The 23,214-nt window shown below is 44.1% G+C and overlaps 2 protein-coding genes across 2 annotated transcripts in view; one reads left to right on the top strand and one right to left on the bottom strand.

Moving 5' to 3' along the window:
- Positions 1-10,006, top strand: part of ZDHHC17 (zinc finger DHHC-type palmitoyltransferase 17) — a 103,920-nt gene extending 93,914 nt beyond the window's left edge. Inside the window, exon 18 of the mRNA XM_045467100.1 lies at positions 9,894-10,006. Within this exon, the coding sequence (XP_045323056.1) occupies positions 9,894-9,897 (4 nt within the window). The 3' untranslated portion in view covers positions 9,898-10,006. The remainder of the gene's footprint in view (positions 1-9,893) is intronic.
- Positions 1,886-20,973, bottom strand: CSRP2 (cysteine and glycine rich protein 2). The gene is made up of 6 exons (XM_045467102.1): positions 20,859-20,973; positions 9,963-10,075; positions 6,880-7,048; positions 3,518-3,647; positions 2,737-2,830; positions 1,886-2,190 (listed from the first exon to the last, which is right to left on the bottom strand). The coding sequence occupies exons 2-6, from the start codon at positions 10,072-10,074 to the stop codon at positions 2,114-2,116; spliced, it is 582 nt and encodes a 193-aa protein (XP_045323058.1). The 5' UTR covers position 10,075; positions 20,859-20,973; the 3' UTR covers positions 1,886-2,113.
- Between the last annotated feature and the right edge of the window lie 2,241 nt (positions 20,974-23,214).

Genomic DNA, 23,214 nt, shown 5'->3' on the forward strand with positions numbered 1-23,214 from the left:
CTTTTGGGCTACCCTGTTGACTTATTCCAAATGATGAAAGTGATTCCTCCCAGAACAGAGCCTAAACAAAGCCAAATTTCTTCTTCCACTCCTAGAACCACTGGTAGCTAATTTTACATTTTGGGGGGAGCTGTTTGTTATGGCTCCCAATTTAAGAATAATTTTGAGTAGGTTGTTTATGGGGTAGTAACCTCAAATTAGTAGGCACCTGGCAGCTTTGTTTAGAGTAATTTCCTTTCAGATATCTACTAATATCTCCAATATAATTTGGGAACCTTAGTAGGTATGGGAAATGTTGGTTCTGTGTGGGGAGTGGTTTAATATTTACATTTGGGTTACCTGTAGCTAACCAACCTCTCAAAAATTTAGTGGCTTAAAATGGTGTTTTTGTTCACAGATCTCTAGTTTGCTCAGGACTCAACAGGAATAGCTCACCTTGTTCCACTTGGTGTGGGCTGGGATGTTCAAAAACCGGGGACTGGAATCATCTGAAGGCTCACTCATGTCAGTTAATACTGGCTGATGGTCGAGGTCTCTCAGTGGAGGCTATGGCTGTAATACCTCCATGTGGTTTGGACTTCCTCAAAACATGGCAGCTGAGTTCCAAGATTAAACTTCCAAAGGGAAAGAGGCAGGCAAAAACCATTGCCTTTTCTAACCTCGCCTTGTCCATCATATTGTGCTAAAAATGAGTCACTAGGTTGGCCTTTATTCAGAGGGAGGGGAATTAGTCTCCGTGTTTTGTTGGGAATGTCAAAGAATCTGTGGGCAAGTTCTAAAACTACTACATGCAGATTTAGAAGTTATTCCATAATTGTTCTTCAGTTCAGCCTATCTTCATTTATGGTTGATTAGCTTCCCCAGCCTGCTTAACAAAGAGGCCTTCCCCTCTCCCACAGTGGAACTTGTCTTCTAAGACCACGTGAGGTGCTCAAGGCTATGACATAAATAAGCATGAATTCTTTCACCTAGTACATCCTCCGTTGATTTCTTCCCACTAAGTTTCTGCTTATGTTTTTGATGCCGTACACAGCACAACCGCTGTAGCTTTTCAAAATAAGCAATACAGTATGTTAAAATAGGCTTTGGACAAGATGAAGATATGTTCATTGGTCATGCTGGTTTATTTTACCAATCTCACACCTTACCCCTGAAATTAAAGGTTAGATTGAGTCTTTGATAAAAGTTTCTGGGGAAATAGTGAAAATATTGTGTATAGTCTGGTGCCTCCTTTTCTACGTGAGCCAGCTGAATGTGTCAGGACACTGCAACGTTCTTTGTAACTTACGCAGGATTGAAATGTTTGAGGAAATCACTTCCGTTTCCAGGATTTAGTAAGTTACCATGTATCAGGTCAGAGTGGAGTCTAAAAAATGTCACACCAAGCCTCAGGTTCTGTAGTTGTCTGTAGGTAGCTGTTTGTAATGATCTTTAGACTTAGATGAATTAAATATTTCAGTGTTTTGTTTAACTGTGCCCACCACCCTGGGTCCTTGTGCCTTTCTGAGGAGCTTATTAGAATGGCTTCTATGGCCCTACCTCTAGAGTCTGCTTCTGTAGGGCCTGGGAATCTGCTTTTTAATACTCCTTGGTGATTCTAATGCAGGTTGTCTAAGGAGAATAACCACCAGCTAGAGTGGGGCGGACAGGTGGGTGGGGGATGCTGCCCGACCATCTCTCAAGAGCTGGAATCGGTTGCCAAGCAACCCTGACCAGGTTAAAAGAGATCTTCTCCAACAGCTGTGATGCAAACATTAGCCTAGTTGGTCAGCTGCATAACGGGGTGGACTCTAACCACTAAAGTACAGGTAGGGACCCAAGGGATTTTCCGCCAACTGAAATCACAGCAGCTCCTCCAAAACGTGAATGACACTGAGCACCTGAATCCAGCTGAAGTTTTATTTAAAATGTAAAAGAAACACTTCTTGAAAATGCCGAGGAATAAAAAGCAAAGGGATACAGTGCTCTCTTCCCACTAGTCAGCCAGCCTATCCGTGTACGGGGCAACAGTACGTAAGTGCCGGCAGGATTTCACAGTAGTTTAGTGTTAGATTATCTGTGCCTAGGCCATGTAGAGATTTTCCGTGTTTGATGTCAGCTCAGGGTCACGCCTTTACTGAGCATGAACAAGGGCTCCTGCTCCTTGACCATAGCCAAATCCCTTGGGCCCAAAGTTCTTTGCGTAGCATCCTAAAAAAGGAAAGAGAATTAGCAGAAGGTCCTTTAAGCTTTGCTAGCATTAAGACCCACAAAATGACAAACCCCTGTAAGTTTAAAAAAAAAAAATGGTTTGCCATGCCCAAAAAGAGTTCAACTTATTTAAGATATAAAATGAGCCACATAGCAAGCATCTGAGAGTTGCAAAGGTGAGTCCAAACATTCCGACCCACTGGAGTTACAAGCATACAAATCGGGCCGGGCAAGTTACGTGTTTGTCTGTTGTTACCTTCATACATTCATATGCTTTGCTGGAAACATACAGTGTTTCAATGAGGTTTTTATCTTATTTGTCGGGGTAATTTTAAATGACAGTCAACTTTATTGTCTCAAGTTATCTCTGTTATCTGTGAGCATCTCTAGATCCTTTATTTTCAAATAGCCAGTGGCAATCCCTTGCTTTCCTTCCCAGTTCCTCTCCCCACTGTCACAGTACTTTCTTTTTCTTGTATGCTGGTGAAATTTCCTTAACCAAGGTGGGATATTCAGATGCACAGCAATAATGGAAATTAATTTTACCTTTACAATAGATTTCGCCTTCTTTCTCAGTCAGAGTTGTTGATTCAAGACTCTTCCCACACTTGGCACACCGGAAACAGTTTTTGTGCCAGGGCTGGAAGAGACAACTGAGTAAGTCTGAGAGGGTGGTTTCTTGCAGTACAGTGTAGACACTTTGGCAAGTGGCTCGCAAACGTCAACCCAACGCATACTCCTGACTGCTGTGCTTCAACTCCAACAAAAAGCCTGGAACTGGACCTCCCTGTGTCTACACAGGGTGTTGGCCACCTACGCCAGGGCTGGGTTCAAACTTCATTTACAGAAGACACGGGCTGTACCAGCCAAGGGCCATCTCCCCAAGAGCCGTCTCAGACCTCACCGCAAGCACAATGCGCTTCTTTAAAGACTGCCTCTTTTATGGCTGAGAGCATTGCAGCTGGAAGAGGTGAAGTGGTTAAGTAATTTGCTCAGAAGTACACCTCAGATTAGCATCAGGAGTCCCAACTCTGGGTTCCCACTACATGGAATAACCTGCAGAGTGCAGATTTAACAGTCGGCCTTTAACATCCTTGAGGAGCGCCCCTTATGAAAACAAGTTTCTTTCAAACATAGACGTGATTTGTCAAGTAAGGGCATCGCTTCAACAAGTTAATGATTCAGATGGAAATCTAAGAAAAATTTGAATCCAGGGCATTAATGTATTTATATAAGACAGCACGCCTGAAGGGGATGTGAGGGGGACGGGGGAGAAAGGGAGGAGAGAGGAGTCATTCACTGCTGCTAACTCAAGACAGCACTTTACCTTTCCAGCTCCGATTATCTTCTCAGCAGCATACACGGAATCCCCACATCGGGAACACTTCTCAGCACCTCCATACTTCTGAGCAAATTTAGAAGTGTTCGGATTTGTTGTAGGCCTATGAGGTTGAACACTTGAAGAAAGGGGGAAAAACTAGGATTTACCGAAGGGCCCATTCTAATTAATAAGCCCACAAGACAGGCACAACCGAATGCTGGAACGCTGGGACTTAACTGCTGTCTTGTCTCACGGCCAGAGGCCCTCACTGAGCTACATCCAGGGGAAAGAAGAACTGTGTCTCAGGTGCTGGCCGGCTGGTACTTTAACCTATTTATGGGCTCATTACTGCCATAAACAGACGAAGCCCCAAACTTAAAAACCTGTCTCTGTGAGTCTAAACAGAATTCCTTGAATCCCCAGTGCTGGCCTCTATGAAACAATTATGCTATGCTTTATAAAAATATACACTGGACATATTTTTACCCCATATTCATATCATTGTTCATAGTACCACTGGAATCACAGGGAGTTTTTTACTTTACCAGAGTCTGAAAAATCACTGTTAGCCTAAGCAGTTAAAAGTTTCTGCAGATAGGTCAGTGGACTCAGGTAGAATTAAGAACGTTAAGCATTACTTACAGATTAATTTCCTAATATACGCTAAGTGGGGAAAAGTGTGAATAAACTACTTAGCTTCATGGAAAAATACTGTAGAAGGTTTGCCTATTACTGTATGATGTTTGCTTTTTCTGTGGATATTGTAATTTTTGTCACTTATTTTCAAGTCACTGGGTAACTTCTCGCTTTCTTTAATTCGCCTTCAATATGTAGATGTACGTACAGTCCAGAACACCATTCTGGGCTCTGAGAAGATTTAAAGGCCCCTCTCAAACCTTGTAAGTCAGTCAAGCAGATAAGAGGGCAACAGCAGTTAGCTCAGCAAATGGTACAAGTGTCCCATTTTTCCTGTTGGAAAAAGTTTTCTTTCCTGACTCTAGTTTAAGTTACATATTTATAGAAAATAAAATGTTAGTTTAGAAATACTGCCTTTTCATAAAACAAAGGATTCAAACTCCTCCCCGGTATCTTCCATTTCTTCCCCTCCAGTGTATCCATGTTGTAGTCATCTGTTTTCTGTACTTTCACATGAGGTGGCAAACATATAGCATTTCTGGAGTCATGTTTGCTATGGCCGCTGGAAATCTTATTCTAAACAACAAATACCAATTCACAGTACTGATGCAAGCATTGGTGTTTCCAGTTGCCCCTAATGTACGAATATTTTTAAAAAACTGTACAACCTACTGTATGTACTTCCTTTGGAGAGTGATTTTTGATAGCTATTCACAATGATACCCAACATTTGGAGTTAGGAGTTTCCCCCCAAAAATGTCCAATATATTATGTTAACAAGAACTTAATGTAGATTATCTCCCACCTCCCTGCTAATGACATCGTGGGGTGTGTATAGTTGTTAACCTCACGAGAAATGAAGAAATAGGGGCTCCGACAGTAAATAACGTGAAGAGCTACAGAATTAGAAAATTGGTGAGTCTGAACTGACAGCTCTGCCTCAGTGAAATGTTCTGCCCACACAGTGCTGCCTCTCCGGGAGACTCCTGTGAAGATAATGTGGTCCCCATATGTTATATCGTTACCACATCCCACAAGGGTGCTCCAGACCACAGGTGCTCCCAGAGGTCAGTCATTAAGAGCAGAGAGGCTTCTGGAAAAGGAAGTCTCTACATCTGGCCCTAGTAGGTGGCCAGGCTAAAAAGGAGAAGAGGCAAGGGCACAGATCAACAGGCCAGCACAGAGGGCTGACCAGCTATTGGAGAAGATGGAGCAGCAGGAGGTAAAGAAGTGGGTCCACTGCCCTTTGTGACTTTAAAACTGTAGCCGCAATCACGGACTTAACTTCTGGGTTATGGATGAACTTGGTTTGAGGGGGGGTGGTGTGGAGGGAGGTATATAGATATGTGTGTTTTGAAAGATTTGAAAGAAAATCTTAGAAAACGAGAAAGGATTTTAACAAGCTGGAAAAGGAGAGCAGAACAAGCACAATGAACTTCAACAAAGACCAAGGTAAGCTGGGCTCCTACAAGTGATGGCGCATAACAACGGACGAGCCAGCCCTTGTACAGCTGGTTGGCAAGGCACCATGGCTCGGAAACTCTGTGGAAAAAAACCCAAAGAACAGACAGGTGGGCCTCAGTGCAGTGGAAAGAGCACAGGTTTGGGAGCCAAATGGGCATGCGTCAAATCCGGGCTGTGTCACTTACTTGTGTGACCTGAGCCTTAGTGTCCCATCTATAAAATAGGGACAAGGTATCTAAACCCCCAGAGTTACTGTAAGGATTATGTAAAATGAACATAAATGTTCAGCAGACAACAGGCACTCAAGTATTATTTCAGGCATACCATAATGCACCGTGCTAAGCTTTGGAGTTACACTAGCTTAAGTTCCAGGCGCTGCAATTAGCTAGCAATGCGACTTTAGGAAATAGCTTAATATTTCATTGTCTACATTTGTTGAGTAAGATGGGAAACCCTACCCTGTAGGGCTGTCGTGAGGATTATGTGAGGTGACATGTTAATATTGCAGGGTGTCCAGCTCACGGGGCATGATTAACGGTCTTGTCCAAGAAAAGACCACTTTATTGGAGTATCACACCAATTTTGGCCTCTTCGATATAAAACGGATGTGAAAAATGTGAAGTTCAAATGAGAGAATTAATCGGTCAAAAACAGGAATTAAGAGGAAATTCCAAATGAAGAAATTACGTAGCCTGAACATAAAATATGAAATGAAGTTTAGCAGACTTAGTACCTTGCTATTTTGGCACTGGAACCTTTAAATTTTAATACTAATGTCTCAGCAAATCAAAAACAATTTCAATTTGAAGTAAGACTTTGTAAGTTCAAGAAAAGTAATTTCTTGGTGAAATATTCTTACATGGAAGGAGTGACTGAGAATTTTTCCTTGCTTAACTGCACATGAGAAATGTGTCTCATGATTCAGACACTACATTTCTGTATCACTTGATTTCATGACATCTGGTCTCCAAAACACTGTGAAATGGAAGTAAATGTAAACCATGTGCTTTTGAGAACATGAGTCCTTGATACACTGGAGCATGGCCCAAAATCAAGACTAGAAATCACTGGAATAATCAATAAGAATTCTATTAGGTCCCAAACTGTCCATTTCAAGCTTAAAGAATAGTCACTAGTTGATACATGAAAACCGAGAGTCCTTCTGTTTGCTTATTTTAAGCTAAAATCTGTCCCAGATTGCTATTTCACCAAGCAACATTAATTGTTATAACTCCGTTCTGAAGGTAAGAAACGTGGTCCTAACTCACCTCTCTGGCTTGATGCCCAGCCTCTCACCCCGGTCCATGTTGAGCGTGCCAGCGCCCTGGCCATAACCATAGCCTTTGGGCCCATACTTCTTTCCATAGCAGGATTTGCAGTAGATCTCTTCATCGTGAATTGCCACTGTGGTGCTATCTAAATTCTTCCTGCAAACCACTGAGGAGGAACGAGTGAGACCTTTAGAAACATGCCAGAGATGCCATTTCCCTAAGAGCAGTGGTGGCCCTGACACATGGTCTACAAATGGGAAAGGCACAGGCTCTCTCACGTTCCTATTTCCCCTGTGGTTTCCCAAAAGCCATGGGACAGCATCTGGACTGGGTCGGCTACAGCTGAGGATGATTTGCCTTTCTCCATGGATAGGAAGGGTGTTGTTTCAGAAATGTATCAGAATTTCAACATCCTGAAGCCTCCGACTTTTCAATAGGCTTGGCCTCTCTGGCAGGACGGAGGGGTTTCAGAGAATTACACAGCTAGAATTACATGAACAAAAGGAACAAAACTAACGCTTGCTCCAGCCCTCAGCACAGTCTTCCACCTCTTCACCCTAGTGGTGCCAAAGCACAACCTAACAAAGAGCAAAAGAGTGGCTGAGTGCCCTGTGGGGGCTGGCTCTGTAGCCCTCCCCTGAAGAGCACCCCCTGGCATAAAAACGGCTTTAACTCCAGAATTCCAGTTTTCCTCATGAGTCCGGAAGGGATAACCTATTATTCTTTCATCTCGCCACCGGCTTCTCCAGCAGTGATGAGTAGGTCTGAAAATCACAAAGTGGTTTCAAGTCTGCATTTGTGTTTCCCTTCTGTCCCAAAGGAGAATGCATTCTTTCTTGATGGTTTTCTCGCCACAAGACCTTTCCACGGATCCCACTCCATAAAACTGCCAAATGTCATCATGTTTTACCCAGACATTATTTCACTTTCTAAAACTTCAGTTAAGCTTGGAAAACACACGCACACAAAACTGTGAGGGAACTTACTGGGCAGCTGGAAATCCGAAGTTAGTAGAAAGGGGGATTTTTCCTCCCTCCTACTTAAAAGGGTGGGGGGAGGGAAATAAAAGGAGGAAGAAAAGAAGGACAGCAGGGAACGGCGACTAGCTGGTGTAAAACAGTTACAATTAGGAAGCTTCTATTAGACTAACACTTTCTCTGGTGGAACAGAATGACGTCATCTGCTCTGGAACCTTGCTGTTGAGGCTCAAGTACTGAAATGTGTTTGCTGAAAGACACAGGTAACCTAAAACCACACATTACAGGAGAATAAACACCCTTAATAGAAAAAAAATCAAAATACAAAAACTGTTTCAAAGACCACAGACTTATTAAAGCAATTTTATGAAAATTTTACTGTATGACCATCCTTCCCTTCGTCCTCATTCTCTATTCTCTACAGTAAAATTCTAAGTTTGCAAACTGTTCTGAATTATATCCTTAAAAGACCTTAGTCAGCAGAGACAGATACTAGGAAGTAACAGTAAAATTGCCAGTGAAGAAGTTGACATTGGGGAAACAGTGAGTTTATTATGGTGGAGAGACTATCCTGGCTTAATCTAGATGAAACTAAGAACAATGTCTAAAGTATCTGTATTTCCCCTTTTGTTCATGTACTCTTGGTTTCAAACCTGCTGAAAAACAGATTCCTTAAAAAAAAAAAAAAAAAAAAAAAAAGTAACTTCTAAGAGAAGAAATGGTGAAACCAGTTCCAAGAAATGGTAGCTATTATGGGGGCATACACAGTAAACATATGTTAGATTTTTATTCTTTAACTGCGACTTTCTGCTGTTTCTCGTTGCCTGCAAAGCAGTTACACCATAAAAAGGTCCCAACATGTTGAATGCTGGTGCCTAGAGAGAAAAGGGCAACTAAAATTTGAGAGAGGTTTTTCTGGAGATTATTTCTTAACGTAACCCAACATATTTAATATACGCAGTTTCTAGCAATAATTTTCACTATATGGCACTATAGATACAGCAAGTATCTGCATGTATGGGGGGGGGGGGTCCTCATGTAACAAATCCTTCATCAAAGAAAATTTGTCCTTTGAATCAGAAGATGATGATTAACAAAGAGCTTTCCGAAGTGGCTTCTCTCCTGCTTGAAACTGAACACTTAGTTATCACTACAGTCTGCAGGGGGAGGGGCCCTGTGTCCGGTTCTGTTTCTCTTACTGTCCACTATGTATAGTCTTTCGAGCACAGACGTGTGTTTTATGTCCTCTTTCTTGTCTATATCAGACACTGATAATCTTCCATCTTTAAACAGTAATAATTCTCAACTTGCCTTGATGGCATTTTCACATCCTAAGCTCCTTTCCCTCCATTAGGATATCAATAACCCAGAAATAACTGAATTTTCATGACCAGAGAAGATGGAAATGTAGCTTCTAGACATTTGATTTCAGCCAGTAGTATGCCAAGAAACAAGCAAATAGGTTTCAAAGAGAAAGGCCCCTGCCAAAGAGAAAGCTGGGGTGGATGAGGAGGAGCAAACCGTTCATTCAGAAATGAGAGCCCAGCCCTTACAACGCAGCAGAAACTGTGCCAAGTGCCAGACTATAAACAGCAATGAGCTCTCAGTGAAGCAGGGGAATGGACGTGAGGACAAGTACAGTACAGTAAAGGCCCAGTGGAGGCTAAAAGCCGCGGGGACATAGTACGGCCACATGCCACGGGTCAACCCTGCCGTCCTTGCTGCTAGGCTGAGCATTCACGATGTCCAGGACAGATAGGCAGAAACCACCTAAGCTTCTAAAATCATGTCTGTGGGGCGCCTGAGTGACTCAGTCAGATGAGCATCCAACTCTTGATTTCAGCTCAGGTCATGATCTCGCACTGCATTGGATCGAGCCCCCCGCTGACAGCATGGAGACTGCTTGGGATTCTCTCCTTCTCTCTCTCAGCACCACCCCCTGGCCCCACTCATGCTCTCTCTCAAAATAAATAAGTAAACATTAAAAAAAAAAAAATCTTTGTTAACAAAACCACAATGTTTTTCCTTAAATAGGTAAACTGAAGCTTTTACATTCATTACAACCCATTCATTGTCGAAGATCGAGCCCTGGAAGATACTTACTGCACAGAAAGCAGCAGCGGTGGAAGCTTCTCCCATCACACTGCACCTCTTCTGCGTGGTACACGGTCCTCCCACACGCCCCGCACTTGTTTCCACCTCCCCACACGGGCATTCTGCAGGAATAAAGGACTCATTAGAATGTCCCCACACGAGACGAGATGCCTGCCAAGCTCCCGGGAGGGCTGTTTAAACCCCAGGGCCAGCTGCAGATTTTGTCTAAGAACTGCTCTAACCACGTCTTTAAAGCCCTGCGTTCCTCCAAGATTGCCTTGTCTCATCTTCCAAATTGCAGCTCTTTCCTTAGCAAACCCTGACTTGCGCAAGTTTTTTTTTTCCCCTACAGGACAGAGGACCTGCATTCAGTAGAACAGTACAGGTCGCCAGGCACAAAACAAAACTATGCCACCAGAAGCATGGGGGTTAAGAAGTGTGGGAGTGGAAAGGCAAACACTGTCCGCCCCCAACACCCCCACCTTAAGGATGGGTTCTGAAAACTCAGCTGAAGAACATGCACCCGGGTGGAGGTCTTTATCATGTGTTCACTTCGTTGGAACACCGCCGATTTTTTTTTTTAATGTTTATTTTTGACAGAGAGACAGAGCATGAGCGGGGGAGGGGCACAGAGAGAGGGAGACACTGAATCCGAAGCAGGATCCAGGCTCTGAGCTGTCAGCACAGAGCCCGACGCGGGGCTCGAACTTACAGACTGTGAGATCATGACCTGAGCCGAAGTCGGACGCTTAACCGACTGAGCCACCCAGGCACCCCTAACAACGCCGAATTCTGAACACAATCTACAAGAGCTCTGCCACTTTCAAGGGATGAACAGAGTGTTGTATTGCCCCGTGAGAACTAGTCTTATCTGTGTCTGCTGAAGTTATGCAAGATGACAGTGTAAATAGTTGTGTCTGTGACTGGAAGAACTGTGTGCATGGAGCCCCGGCTGTAACCACAACAAACATCCATCGGGATGGCTACGATTTAGGTTTCTGTGCTTCACTAACCCCCAGGTCCTCTAGCCCAGCCAGTAGTAGTTTTTCCCCTCTTTGATAGGCCTGTCAGTCCATAGAGAATATACTACCAAGTTCCCTTCCCGGCGAAGTGAATTGTCTTTTGAGCACGTCTGCAGTTGGCCTGACTCTGGGGTAGTGCTCCAAGCTTAAATCCTGCTGTGATGTGGGGCCAACATGTTCTAACCTCTCCTCTCAATGAACTGGCCTACCTGGCCGCGGTTTCAAATGCCTACTTCTGAATGGCCAACGTACTCAGGTGCCTTAGCAGTACAGAAAGTTGTCCTTCAAGGATGGTGCCCTGCCCTGCCCCAAGTGGTGTCTAACAACACAGTGAGAATTTCTTTCTCCTCCAGCCTCATTCTCACACTTCTCTTCTGTGAGTGGTATTTGTAGCCCTTGGTTGTTCAGTCTCCTTAGATGAGATGCACACCTCTCTAGGAAATAGCTGGTTGAGAAAGTGGAGACCCCCTTGCTAACTCAGACTTGGCTAGCTACATAAGGGAAAAGGAGGGCTGCTAAGCAAATAGATGGAAGAATCTTCAATCCTTAAAGTAAAAAGGAAGGCGGTCAATTCCCATCCTCCTGCCCAGCCTACAGCATTAAACGATCCAGAACCCAGTGACTTCCTTGACACTGAGATGAGGTCTTTCTAAAAGCAAGTTTTACAGAATCAATCACTGTGTTGGGCACATTTCTGGGATACAGCATTCTCTTGACCCTCTTGTAACACTTTCCCCCAGATGTTCTCCAGGCAAATAACCATCTCTTTCTTAGTCCATGTGGGTTAGGAAGTACTTATTAAAATGTAGTCTCCTTGTGATGGTCCACCACATCTGGTACCAATTCGAGATGAAATGCAGGTGAGAGTTCAGAAACTTTATACAATTTTATGCCACAACAATCAAGAGCATGATCAGTGGACTCACCTTACTGAATAGCATAGAAGCAGAGAATCTGTGCTTGGAAATTAAACAAAAATGGTCCTTTACCAGATAGTTTGAGAAGTACTTGTTTAGAGGGTGTTGACCGTACCCTCAACTCCGGGGCTGGGCGTGTGACTCGGTCATGACAATGAGGTCACTGCATTCCCCCCCCCCCCCCCCCCCCCGCCTGCCACCATCACAGTGTTTGGTGTGGGAATGAGCACATGACCCTAAGGCAGTTCAGTGAAAGTTAAACCCAGGGCTATGTGGATGTAGGGGTGGAGCTGCTAGCAGCTGCCTAGCCACTGGAAGAAAGGAACCTAAGAATGAAGCTGGCCCAGAAGAAGAGAGATGGAGAGACTAGGTTTAGACACTTTTCAGCTGTGTCTTGTCTTATCCTATAGACATTACATGAGCCAGTACATTGCCTTTTCAAAGTCATTCTGAGATGGAGCTCCTGTTCCTTGAAAAACACACAGACCTGACTAATATGACTAGTTATCACCAAACTGTTGGTCTCAACTTGCAAAAAGCCTACTTCCTTATTCAGACAGGACCAAGGTGATTCTGAGGGTCCATGAAGGTAACAGGCTACTGTGAAGGCATCCACAGAGGATCAACAGCTAGCAGCAACGGGATAAATCTGCAAGCTTTCCTATAGTAGTTGCATAAATCTTTTATTCCCTTCCCTGGAGACAGGTGCTCCAATGTTTAAATCCACAGTGAAATTTGAGCCTGACTTTAAAACCTCAGACACAAAGCCTTGGCTCCAACAGCCTGCACTGGCTTGAGTCTAAAGTGCAATTAGTGATACTGACTTTGCCCCCCGGCTCCAAAGTTACCAGAGTTCTGGAATGTTCATGGATGCCACAGACATCTGCTGGAAGTACCCTTATGATTCTGGAGGAAACCTAAAACCCAACCCTGGCTTGTAGGTAATGACCTTACAATTAATTACTACCTAAAATTGGATCCCAGCATCAACAGCCCAGCTGGCTTCAAACATATTCTGTTATTGTCAAAGCATTTCTCATCCTATTAGAAACTATACTATTTAATATCAACCTAGTAGCTTATATTTTCCCACCTGTTTACTTTGGAGCTATCACCAATAAGGAACCAGATATCTATGAAGACTAATGCCATCTTGGGTTATCTCTGAATACCATTTAAAAATACTTTTTTCAAAAACTAACTCATCACTTTGTTATTCCCTATTAAAGAGCAGCTTGGACTTTTAAACAGGGAAGAGGGTCTTTCCTTTCTTTTTTTTTTTCTACGTTTATTTATTTTTTTGGGGGGACAGAGAGAGACAGAGCATGAATGGGGGAGGGGCAGAGAGAGAGGGAGACACAGAATCGGAAACAGGCTCCAGGCTCTGAGCCATCAGCCCAGAGCCTGACGCGGGGCTCGAACTCACGGACCGCGAGATCGTGACCTGGCTGAAGTCAGACGCTTAACCGACTGCGCCACCCAGGCGCCCCCTTTTTTTTTTTTTCAACGTTTATTTATTTTTTGGGGGACAGAGAGAGACAGAGCATGAACGGGGGAGGGGCAGAGAGAGAGGGAGACACAGAATCGGAATCTTTCCTTTCTTTATGTAATTCACAGTTACTTAAATTCACTTATTGTAAGTCAAGTCTGATTTCTACTGCACAGGCCACACCAGCCAAATGTGTCATCTTTTCAGGAAATACCCATCAAAGTACTACAACATTCAGCTTACTATGTTAAAAGCTTTTTCCCCTCTAGGGTGGGGACCACATTTCTGTATTCCCCATACCATGTACCAGAGTGCTTGGCACCTATCAAAATAATGTCTGTTGTTTTAAAGAATTCTTCCTTTTTTAAATTGTACAATTCCCAATTCGATTTTATGTTTATCAAGACAAAGGTAGCACTGGTCTACTTCCCTTTGTCACATTTTTTGATTCTACATAAAATTTCCAAGTCATTAACTTTTCAAAATTTCCATCCAGTTTCAAGGCTTTCCTAAGGATTTCTGAATAACCCTCTCTGTGGTCCAAGCACATGGTGTAATAGAAAGAGCATCCTCACAAAGCTTCAGCTGGAGTAATCTTTATTTTTTTATGTTGGATACTGGGTAGTTGGGCGTTCCTTATATTATTCTCTACTTTGTATGTCTGAAATATTTCATAATGGAAAGAAGGGAGGGAAGGAGGAAGGTTGGTTTGGATAGATCTATTATTTAAGATGTTACTTAAGATGGTTGTGCAACCTTGGGCTTAGTTTTCTCATCTGTAAAATAGGGAAAGGCAGCCCTCTCTAACCAGTGGAGATACTGTGAAGATAAAAGGGGGTAAACAAATGTATTGGCAGCTGTCCAGTTAACTGTTTGCTTGAAAATGGAGGGGCATCTCCTAACTGTCCATCCTGCCAGGAGTACTCCAGTAGGAAAACCCACTGGCTGGCACCTACAGAACAGAGCTCAGAGCAAAAAACAGGGTAGAGAAAAAACTTAGCTGGTTAGTCACTCATAAACCTTCTTCTGGGATGTTAATATGCACTGCAGACAATGATAGTTCCATTTATGGTGACTAAGAAATGAAGTTCAAATTTACACTTTTGGGGTGAACCTCTGTGGACGTTCCCTGAATTTGGCAGGAGGAAGTGTGATGATCTTCCATTTCTGTCACTCTTGGCATTGCTTTGCACAGAAAAAAATTCTAAAGCTTCATGTTCCCTACAGGCCTTTGGCCGTACTACTCCACAACAGCTGACATTAATCACAGCAGACTGGATTTGCACTCTGCAGTCTGGGCTACGTGCCTCTCCCCAATCCTATGCATTAATTTACAGAATGGTGAGAGGAGAAAAGAAATCCCACTTTACACATATCTTGCCAAAGAGGCCAAACAGGCTTATTCTCGGTTTCTCAGTCCACTCTGTTTTTCAATGTCTGAAAGAGTTCTAATACTGGGGCACTGTGTTAGATTAAAAGGCTTGGTTTACATCTGAACACCTGTATGCGACTTCTCTTTGCTCCTTCTCCCCAGGCAAAGACACCACCCAGAATTTCATAAGACTTACCCCTAGGAGAAAATTACTGTCGTCTAAATCTGAGTCACTTGTGGTCAAGTTACCTCATTCTCCAGATAACCGGCAAGAACCACAAAGTGGCCACACAGATCATTCTCACACTACCTGTTCTGCATTTACCATCTTCTTTTAGATTCTGAATGTCTTGAATCCATGAATCTAGACTCTACATGTCGCCACTCACAGTTTCAGTCACTCGCTCTGATAGGAAAGGTTTGGAATGAATCCGTCTATAAACCCGAATTCTAAATACTTCCAGAAGCTTTGACATTTTATTATTACATACAGGGTTTTCTTAGGACACTGGAATCTGGCTAGAATCCAATTTCCAGAAAGGGAGAATTCATTATAAACCAGTTTCATCTTGAGACACATGGAGAGGGGTCGCTAGTTAAAGAATATGTAAATTAGTAGCACTGTCCCGAATTACAATGATTTTTTAACAGAGCCAGAGTTTGAGAGTAGTAGTTAATTGGAAATTCAGCTCCACTCCGTGCCCATTCTAAAAATTTTTCCTTCTGCTTACCAAACAATCTGGTTAGTCTACTTCCCTTATCTCAGTGAATACCACTGAGCCAAGCACAGACTTTACATGTTAGTGATGAGCTACATGTTCCATTTGGCTCCTTCTACCAAAGCCACGACTTCAAGACAGCTCAGCCTAAGAGTCCATTAAAAGCATGGCTTTCGGAGTCAACACAGTCTCATTTCCCTCATATGTAAAAGGAGGATAATGTGCCTTTGTTACAGAGTTAAGAGAATAGGTTGAAGAAATGCTTATCGGAGGCAGTCTGTGTAGAATGATATACTCAACATACTCAAGAGATGATGTTTTGTTATCAGTCCTCAGCTACACATCTCAGATAGCCATTCCTTCATTATACCCCTAATCCCCCTGCCTCTCCCCATCAGGGCAACTGACTTCCTGCCCTCCCTCATCCAGCTAAATCCAAATTCCTTTCCAGTATCTCAAGTAATTCTTCTAGGGTAAGGGCAGCTAATAACCACTGTACAATGCTTTACTGCATGCAGATTTCGTCTAAATGTATTAATTCCGCACTCTGTAAGCCACATCCTGGGTTAGGAACTGAGGCTAAAATAGCTGGTCCTAAGGAAGGGTGCCTGTTCCTCAGGAGGTCCTGCTTTGGTGCTAGCATGACATGAACAAAAGGCAATACGGTAGAAGCCATGACACAGAAGCAGGTAGAAAGGGATTCGGGAAGTCCGCAAGGTCTCAGGGATGGCAAAAACAGTTTCATCTCATAGATTTACTCGCAGTGGGCTCCTGGAACCAGGTTCAAGATTCCGCATTAAAGACGACTGTGATTAATAACGTCTGCCACGGAAAATGCATTGCATGTGCCACCTATAACATGTTCCTAGTATAAGAGAAAGAGCGTGGAGATAGAAGGCTGAAAGTCTGTTACTGGCTCTGTGATCTTGGCCAAGTTCTTTAACTTCGACATCCTCAGCTGCACCTTGGAAACAGATGAGAACGCTCGTCGGGTGGTTGGAGGATTTCACGAGATACCGTTTGTGAAGTACCTGGCAAAGAGCCTGCGCTGCACAGACGCCGGCTTCCTCTTCCTTCAGCAGCGCTGCTGGGCCTGAATATGGCTACCAGAAGGTCGGCCGTTAGGTGACTTGCTGAGGTCAATGACCTCCAAACACCCAAAGCCCGGCTCAACCCACTCCTGTCCAACTCCAGAACCACAATCTCTTCCCCAAACTCCCATATCTGATTGAAGGGTTGAGACCATTCAGATCACCTGAGAATTATCAGTCCTTTGGTTACCAAATTACTTGTGCACAGGAACGCCTTCCTCTCTGACCAATCTTCAACCCTCCAGCTACCGGTTAGTGAGTGTCCTCTCTGTGCCTGGCTCACCCCCAAACTGCTACTTTCGACCAGAAAGCTCTCTGTCACTCCTCTCTGCTGCCCTAAGTCTATCCTCGCTACAGAGAAATCCGCCCTTCTCTCCAGTAAGTCGTCCTGTGTTCACCTCAGCGCCACCATTACTTACTAATTCTATACCCTGTTTCCATTCATGTCTTCAACGTGGAGAACAGCAAAATCCTTGACACAGATTTCAGTACTACCTGCCAAGTCACATACTGTAATTAGAATGCAACTAGGCTATAGATTTGGTCACCGACCCCCAGCATCTGCCATCTCAATCCACAATCTGTGCGATCCACAAGATATTTAATTATTCAAATAATTTAATGTTGGTGTGATTTTTACATGGAGTCAGACCGAGATTTATATGCCAAAACTACTACTTATATGCCAAGTGATCTTAGGTTGGTTATTTGATCTGCTGGTTTTCTCATTTTAAAAAATGGAGATAATGCTTATTTATATCATAAACTAGTTCTGAGATTAAAGAGTATATGGAAAGCATTTAGAATAGCGCTTGCCACGTGAAAGGTAACAATATCACAAATACTCATGTAATACAAGCTCTTCGCCTGTATTACAGGCACAATGTTTATTTCACAAACGTTACCATTAAATCCCCCGACGCTTACTACATGTGCTACTTATATTAAGTAGTTTACTTATGTTAACTTACTTACTCCTCCTAACAGCTAAGGTAGACATTATCATTATACCCATTTTATGGCTGGAGAAGCTGAGGTATAGAGATCAAGTGACTCATAACTGTGAAACCAAAGCAAAATTACCATTTCAATGGAAAAATGAACACCAATAAAATTCAAATGAACTACAGAGTTTGTTTCACTGATGTTTTGCTAAAACTAAACCACTGTTAGCAACACAAATATAGTAGTGACTTCTAGGCTCTGGCACAGGGTCTTTTCAAATTGGGCATTTCCTGTACTATGTGAAGACTGAATTCTCTCTTCACTTTTCTCTTTTAGAAGTACTATGAAGCCACCCTGAAACCTTCTTTCCTGTAGTGAACTGGGAAGGTATTTGGCCCTAATGTATTATATGGTATCTGTCCTCTTTTCATTAGTGAAGGACAATTAGTAGTTACTGTTGGCACAATGAGATAATAAAAAAGAGCAAGGAGAACTGATACCCTTTGCAAATGATTCACAATGTACTTGTTCCCCTGACTTGGTTCTTCCCTTGACTTACACAAAAACTTAAATTTTTTTTAATTTTTAATTTTTACTTTATTTTGAGAGAGAGGGCAAACACGCATATGAGCACGGGGGAGGTGCAGAGAGAGGGAGGGAGAGAGAGGATCCATAAGCAGGCTCCACACTCAGCATGGAGCCCAACTCAGGGTTTGATCTCACAACCCTGAGATCATGACCCGAGCTGAAAGAGTTGGACGCTTAACTGACTAAGCCACCAGGCGCCCCCAAAACTTACAATTTTTAACTATCAGAACTTGTGCCGGATTCTTCCACAATCCAGTTTGAGAAAACTCCAAGTCAGGGTACTTAAACTGGGACCACAGATTCCTTGAAATAGCAGGGACTGATGAACTTGGTACCACGTACTTTATTTTATGCACTTAAAAACATTTTGAAAAGGAGTTCGGAAGCTTCACCAGACTGCCAGAAGGGTCCACCACACAAAAACAGTTAAGTATCACAATTGTGGGTAATCAAGGCCCCAAGGGAGTCTAGAAATCCCCACCCAATAGAACCCCAAGGATGCCATGCAAATACCAGCCCAGGAAATAATATGGTACCTTGAGGAAACCAATGAATATCAGCAAAGGGAAGAAACCTGTCCTCATGGCAAGGCCCAATAGATACTGGTAAGTCTGCATCAGTGCCTTCCTGGAAGAGGCTTTCACTGATGACCATTTCTCTATATATTCAATAAAATTTACAATAGTGTCCAATTACAAGGAACCTCTCCCTGGCTGAGCTGGGCTTTGTACAAGGATCACAATCAACGTGCCTTATGACAACCCTGTTGTAGGTGCTGTTACATCCATTTTATTAGATGAAGTAACTGAGACCAGACAGTAAAGATGCCCAAGGTCATCAAACCAATGGGTGCATGTGACTTGGGGCATGGCTGGCTTTAGTCCCGTCGTTTTCACTAGGCCAGGACTCCTTCTCCATAGGAGGTTTGCTCTCCTCAGCTCTCCTGATTTACCTTATTTCTGGCAGAGAAGAACAATGAGACGTCCACATCTCCATGGCCATTTAGTGGCAATGTTGAGGCTGGACTGAGGCTTCTAAAGCTCATTTATTGCCACCCCCTCTATTCTATGCCAACATTCTTGCTGTTTTGGTATAAAATGCAATTTTGCCAAAATCCAAGTTATTGCCAGTTTCATCAGATCTCCAGTGAGTATTGCTTTCATCATAGTATTTAGCATATTGGTATTTGTATCAATCAGTATTTGAATACATTTGGAGCAACCGTTAAAAATTTACAATCGAAACCTTAAGTCAAATTCACTAATATTACCTACTGCCTGAGTTCAATTAAATATTTGTCCCCCACAATTGCAATCTTACTCCTTCCTTTCTTCATTCAATTAACCAATAGTGGCTCTGGTCCAACTGTGTTCAAGGCACGCAGGCAGGTACTTTGAGTCTCAAAGACTCATGAGATGCAGATCTTGTCTCTTGTAATTTTCACTCTAAAAGAGCAAAGAAAACTAGACACCAGAGTAGAAAGAACATTGAGAAATATTGATCAAGCACCAGCTGCAATCAACCTGAGACAGCAATGACCAAGGATAGTGAGGGCAGACCAGGGTGGACTTCATAAAATCACTTATGGTTTGGTACACAGTTTTGAAGTTATGTGATTCATTTAATCCATCGCCCATCTCTTTCCTGAAAAACCTGAGTCAAATTAGAGACAAATTTGTGATTGTCCTATTTGAATTCTTGTCATTTCGTAAGTAGAGCTTTAAAACAGGTTAATTAGAAAAGAACCAATGACACCATTTTTACTGCCTGAGTTAAAAAAAAAATTACTACCCCAAATTAAAAGATTATCCATATTGAAAGCATATTAAAGGTGAAAATGTGCTTAATCTGCTGATGGCAAATAAAACAGGGACCACATTTTGGGTAACCATTAAACAAATATCCTTCAACAAACGTCCGGACTTGGGAGTGGGGGAGGAAGGTGAGTGTCTCCCGGCTTAGAAACCCCCTCCCCCAGGGACTGCCTACGTGGAGCTTTGGAACTCAGGATGTGATTTCAGGACCTGTTGCAGAATTTCACAACCAAGCATTCTTGCTTTCCCGTTTATACCTGAATCGTAGAAAGTTCCGGAAAAAGCTCGCCCTGATGTTTCACTGCTGTTCTTTCAACATTTAAGGTTCAGCGCTTCGTGGGCAGAGACCACTAAACAATGGGAATGCCAGAAATCTGCACCGCAGCAGGGGAAGGATCCTGGGCTCGGCAGGCTGTGGAAGCCCCCACCTCACTCCCAGGACTCCCAACCACCCCTGATAAGGTCGCCCTCAGTGCAGCGAGGCAGAGTAGACCTCCTCCGGGCAGAGGAGACCCCGAGACTCGGAACCCACCCCACCCTCTTCTTGGAAAGAAAACCGGCTGCTGGAGGAGGGGGCCCAATGCTACCAAAAGGCGGAATAGCAGCAACGCGAAACTCTCGGCCCCGCCTCTCTCCCAAAGAAACCGGTGTGAAGCAACTGGTAGGGAGGTCACGCACGATTATTTATCTGCCCGAAGGGCCCGGGATCCAAGGACAGGGCCGGGGCGGCTACGGGGAGCGGGGCAGGTGTGTGTGAAAGGGGGGTGGGGGAACCGGGGGGGCAGGGGTGAGGAGAATGGCGGAGGGGAGGGCAAGTGGGGATCGAGATGGGGATATCGGAGATGGGGGGGGGGGGTGGCGCCGGCAGGACGTCCCGAGGAGCCCGGGAGGCTGTGGGAACCTTCCTCCCCCGGGGTGGGCGGAGGCGCCCCCACTGCAGTTACTCACTCGAGTCGGAGGCAGGACCACGCACTACCCGCGGCAAGGCCAGATCCCTGGGAAAGCTCCGCAAGTCCGCGAACAGCGGCGAACCCAGAGCCCCCACCTTTTAAAGACTCCGTGATGGGCGTGGCCCTACGCGTCCCGCCCCGCCCCGCCCCGCCGCACCCGGCCGGTTCCCGGACCCGCTCTGGACGGCCGGGGGAGTCTAGCGCGGGGGCTGCTTGCCGAGCGGCTTCAGGCAGGGGGCCGCGAGACAAAGGGCAGAATCCCGCCTCTTCCTGCTGTTTCCCGCCCGCCTGGCATCTTCCCACGTCCCGGGACCCTTCCGCCGGCCTTACCCCTCTCCCTCCTAACGGGATCCGGCAGTTTCCAGAAGTGATTAGCAGCTGGAAAAGGAGACTTTCTTACCCTTACAGAGGGACCGGGCTGCGAGACTGTCCCGTCGGGAAATAGCCCCCGCCACCCTGTGAGGTACCCTTCCCACGGGGGGCACCAGGTCTCCTTCAGGAGGCCACAGTCCAAGGCCGCAAGTATAAAATCCGCCAGATCGGGGGTTTCCACCACCCGCTCCCTTGCCTTATCCTTATAAGTAAACTCAACGTGATTAACTTCCCCAGTGGACAAATAGTCTCTGGTCCGATTTCCAACCTCTGGGAATCTTCCACCTTCCTGTTCTTAAAGAGCAAAATATCTCATCTAGACAAAATAAATGACGTTACGAAAACGCCTCATTCCCCAAGTGTTTTTTGCATTTCCCACCGCAAGAGCACGGTTGCACACACAGCGGGGAAGAAACATAAACCCAGCCAGAAACCAGGGCACCTAAGGGCCCAAAGATGCCAGTGACAACGCAGGGAACCTCATACTTGTGCTGCAGGATGATTTATTGTTTTAGATGAAAAGAAAAATAACGTCGGCTCTGTGCGGTTCACATCCTAGGCCTGCTGATGACCTCTGTGCCAGAAGCCATGATCCCTGAGAACTGTTATCTGGGACAGGGACCTCAAAAAAGGCTGTTACTGAAACTATCCCTCAAACCACAAATGCAAGAGCTTGCTCTGGTCCAGAACTTCTCAACCTGAACACTTGACATTTGGGGCTGGCTGATTCTTTGCTCTGGGGGCCTATGCTGTGCCTTGTAGGGCACTTCCACCCACTAGACGCCAATATCACCCTTCCCTCCACTTTGTAAGAGTCAAAAACACAATTTGACTTTGCCAAATGCCCTGTGGGGAAAGGGCAGAGGGCACTGGTTGAGAACCACCACCCTGGTATATATCTGCATGACAACACGCAGAACTGACTTAGGATATTACTATTGTTCTATTTCATATGCTGGGGCTAACCCAGGGTAAACTCATTATAATAGCAGCTTTATAGTCTCTGTCCACCAAGTACTGTGCAGAAACCTAGTGATGACTGACATCTCCTGATACTGTGGCCGGAGTCTGGAAGTATTCCTGCCTGCTGTGAGCTTTTCTAAATATGGTCAATCTGTGTTTTCATGGCATCAGCTAATGTAAAAGTGACATGACTCCTAGGGCAGACATGAAAATCCTGTCCTTGAGATTCTACACTCACTGTAGCTCTGTTGCTTACAATACTTACTTTGTCTTGCATAGATAGGTTTCTGTAAGTGTTTCTACTGAATGAAACGCTATGAACTTTTCTGCTGTACTGGTTTTCAGCAAACCATTGCTTTTTCTCCCCTACTCTTGGGTTCTTGATGCCTCCGGGACCTGACCTGTTTGCTTTCTGACAGGCTCATGTGGTCCCTAAATTTCACAGCCTCATCCTATCATTTGAAGTTGGGCTTACTTCTAACCTAAAAGTATTTCCACTATCTGTTCCTTTGTGTATTTGTCTCAGTGTATTTTACAGCGAGTTTGGGGATAATGTATAACGTTTGATTTTAGATAAGTCTGTGTTTGTATTTAATTATCAACATTTTTAAAAAAATATTTAATTTGCCTTTAAACATTTCTTTAAACTGTTGACGCTTTTTTGTTGTAAATGTTAAGGCAGTCTTTCAGATATTAGAGAGAATGGTGCAAAAAGAGAGTATGGGCTTTGGAACCCAACAGATGTGGTTTCAACATAGAGTTCTGCCACCTAGTAGCTCTGTGAGCTTGGCCTAATACTTGATTTCTTCACACCTTTTCTTTATCTGTAAAATGATGATACTGCGCCGTGTGTAGGATTGTTAGGAGGATTACATCAGATTATGTATGTAAAATGCCCGGCAGAGCACCTGGCTCATGGTAAATTCTCAATAAATGATGGTTGTTATGTTGAGCAAGGCTATCTTGGTGTCCTTTTCTGCCTTGAGAAAGAAATAGAAACTGTGTTTTGGTGAGCATTC

The sequence above is a fragment of the Leopardus geoffroyi genome, chromosome B4 (assembly GCF_018350155.1).
Source record: "Leopardus geoffroyi isolate Oge1 chromosome B4, O.geoffroyi_Oge1_pat1.0, whole genome shotgun sequence".
In the NCBI taxonomy this organism is placed as follows: Eukaryota; Metazoa; Chordata; class Mammalia; order Carnivora; family Felidae; genus Leopardus; species Leopardus geoffroyi.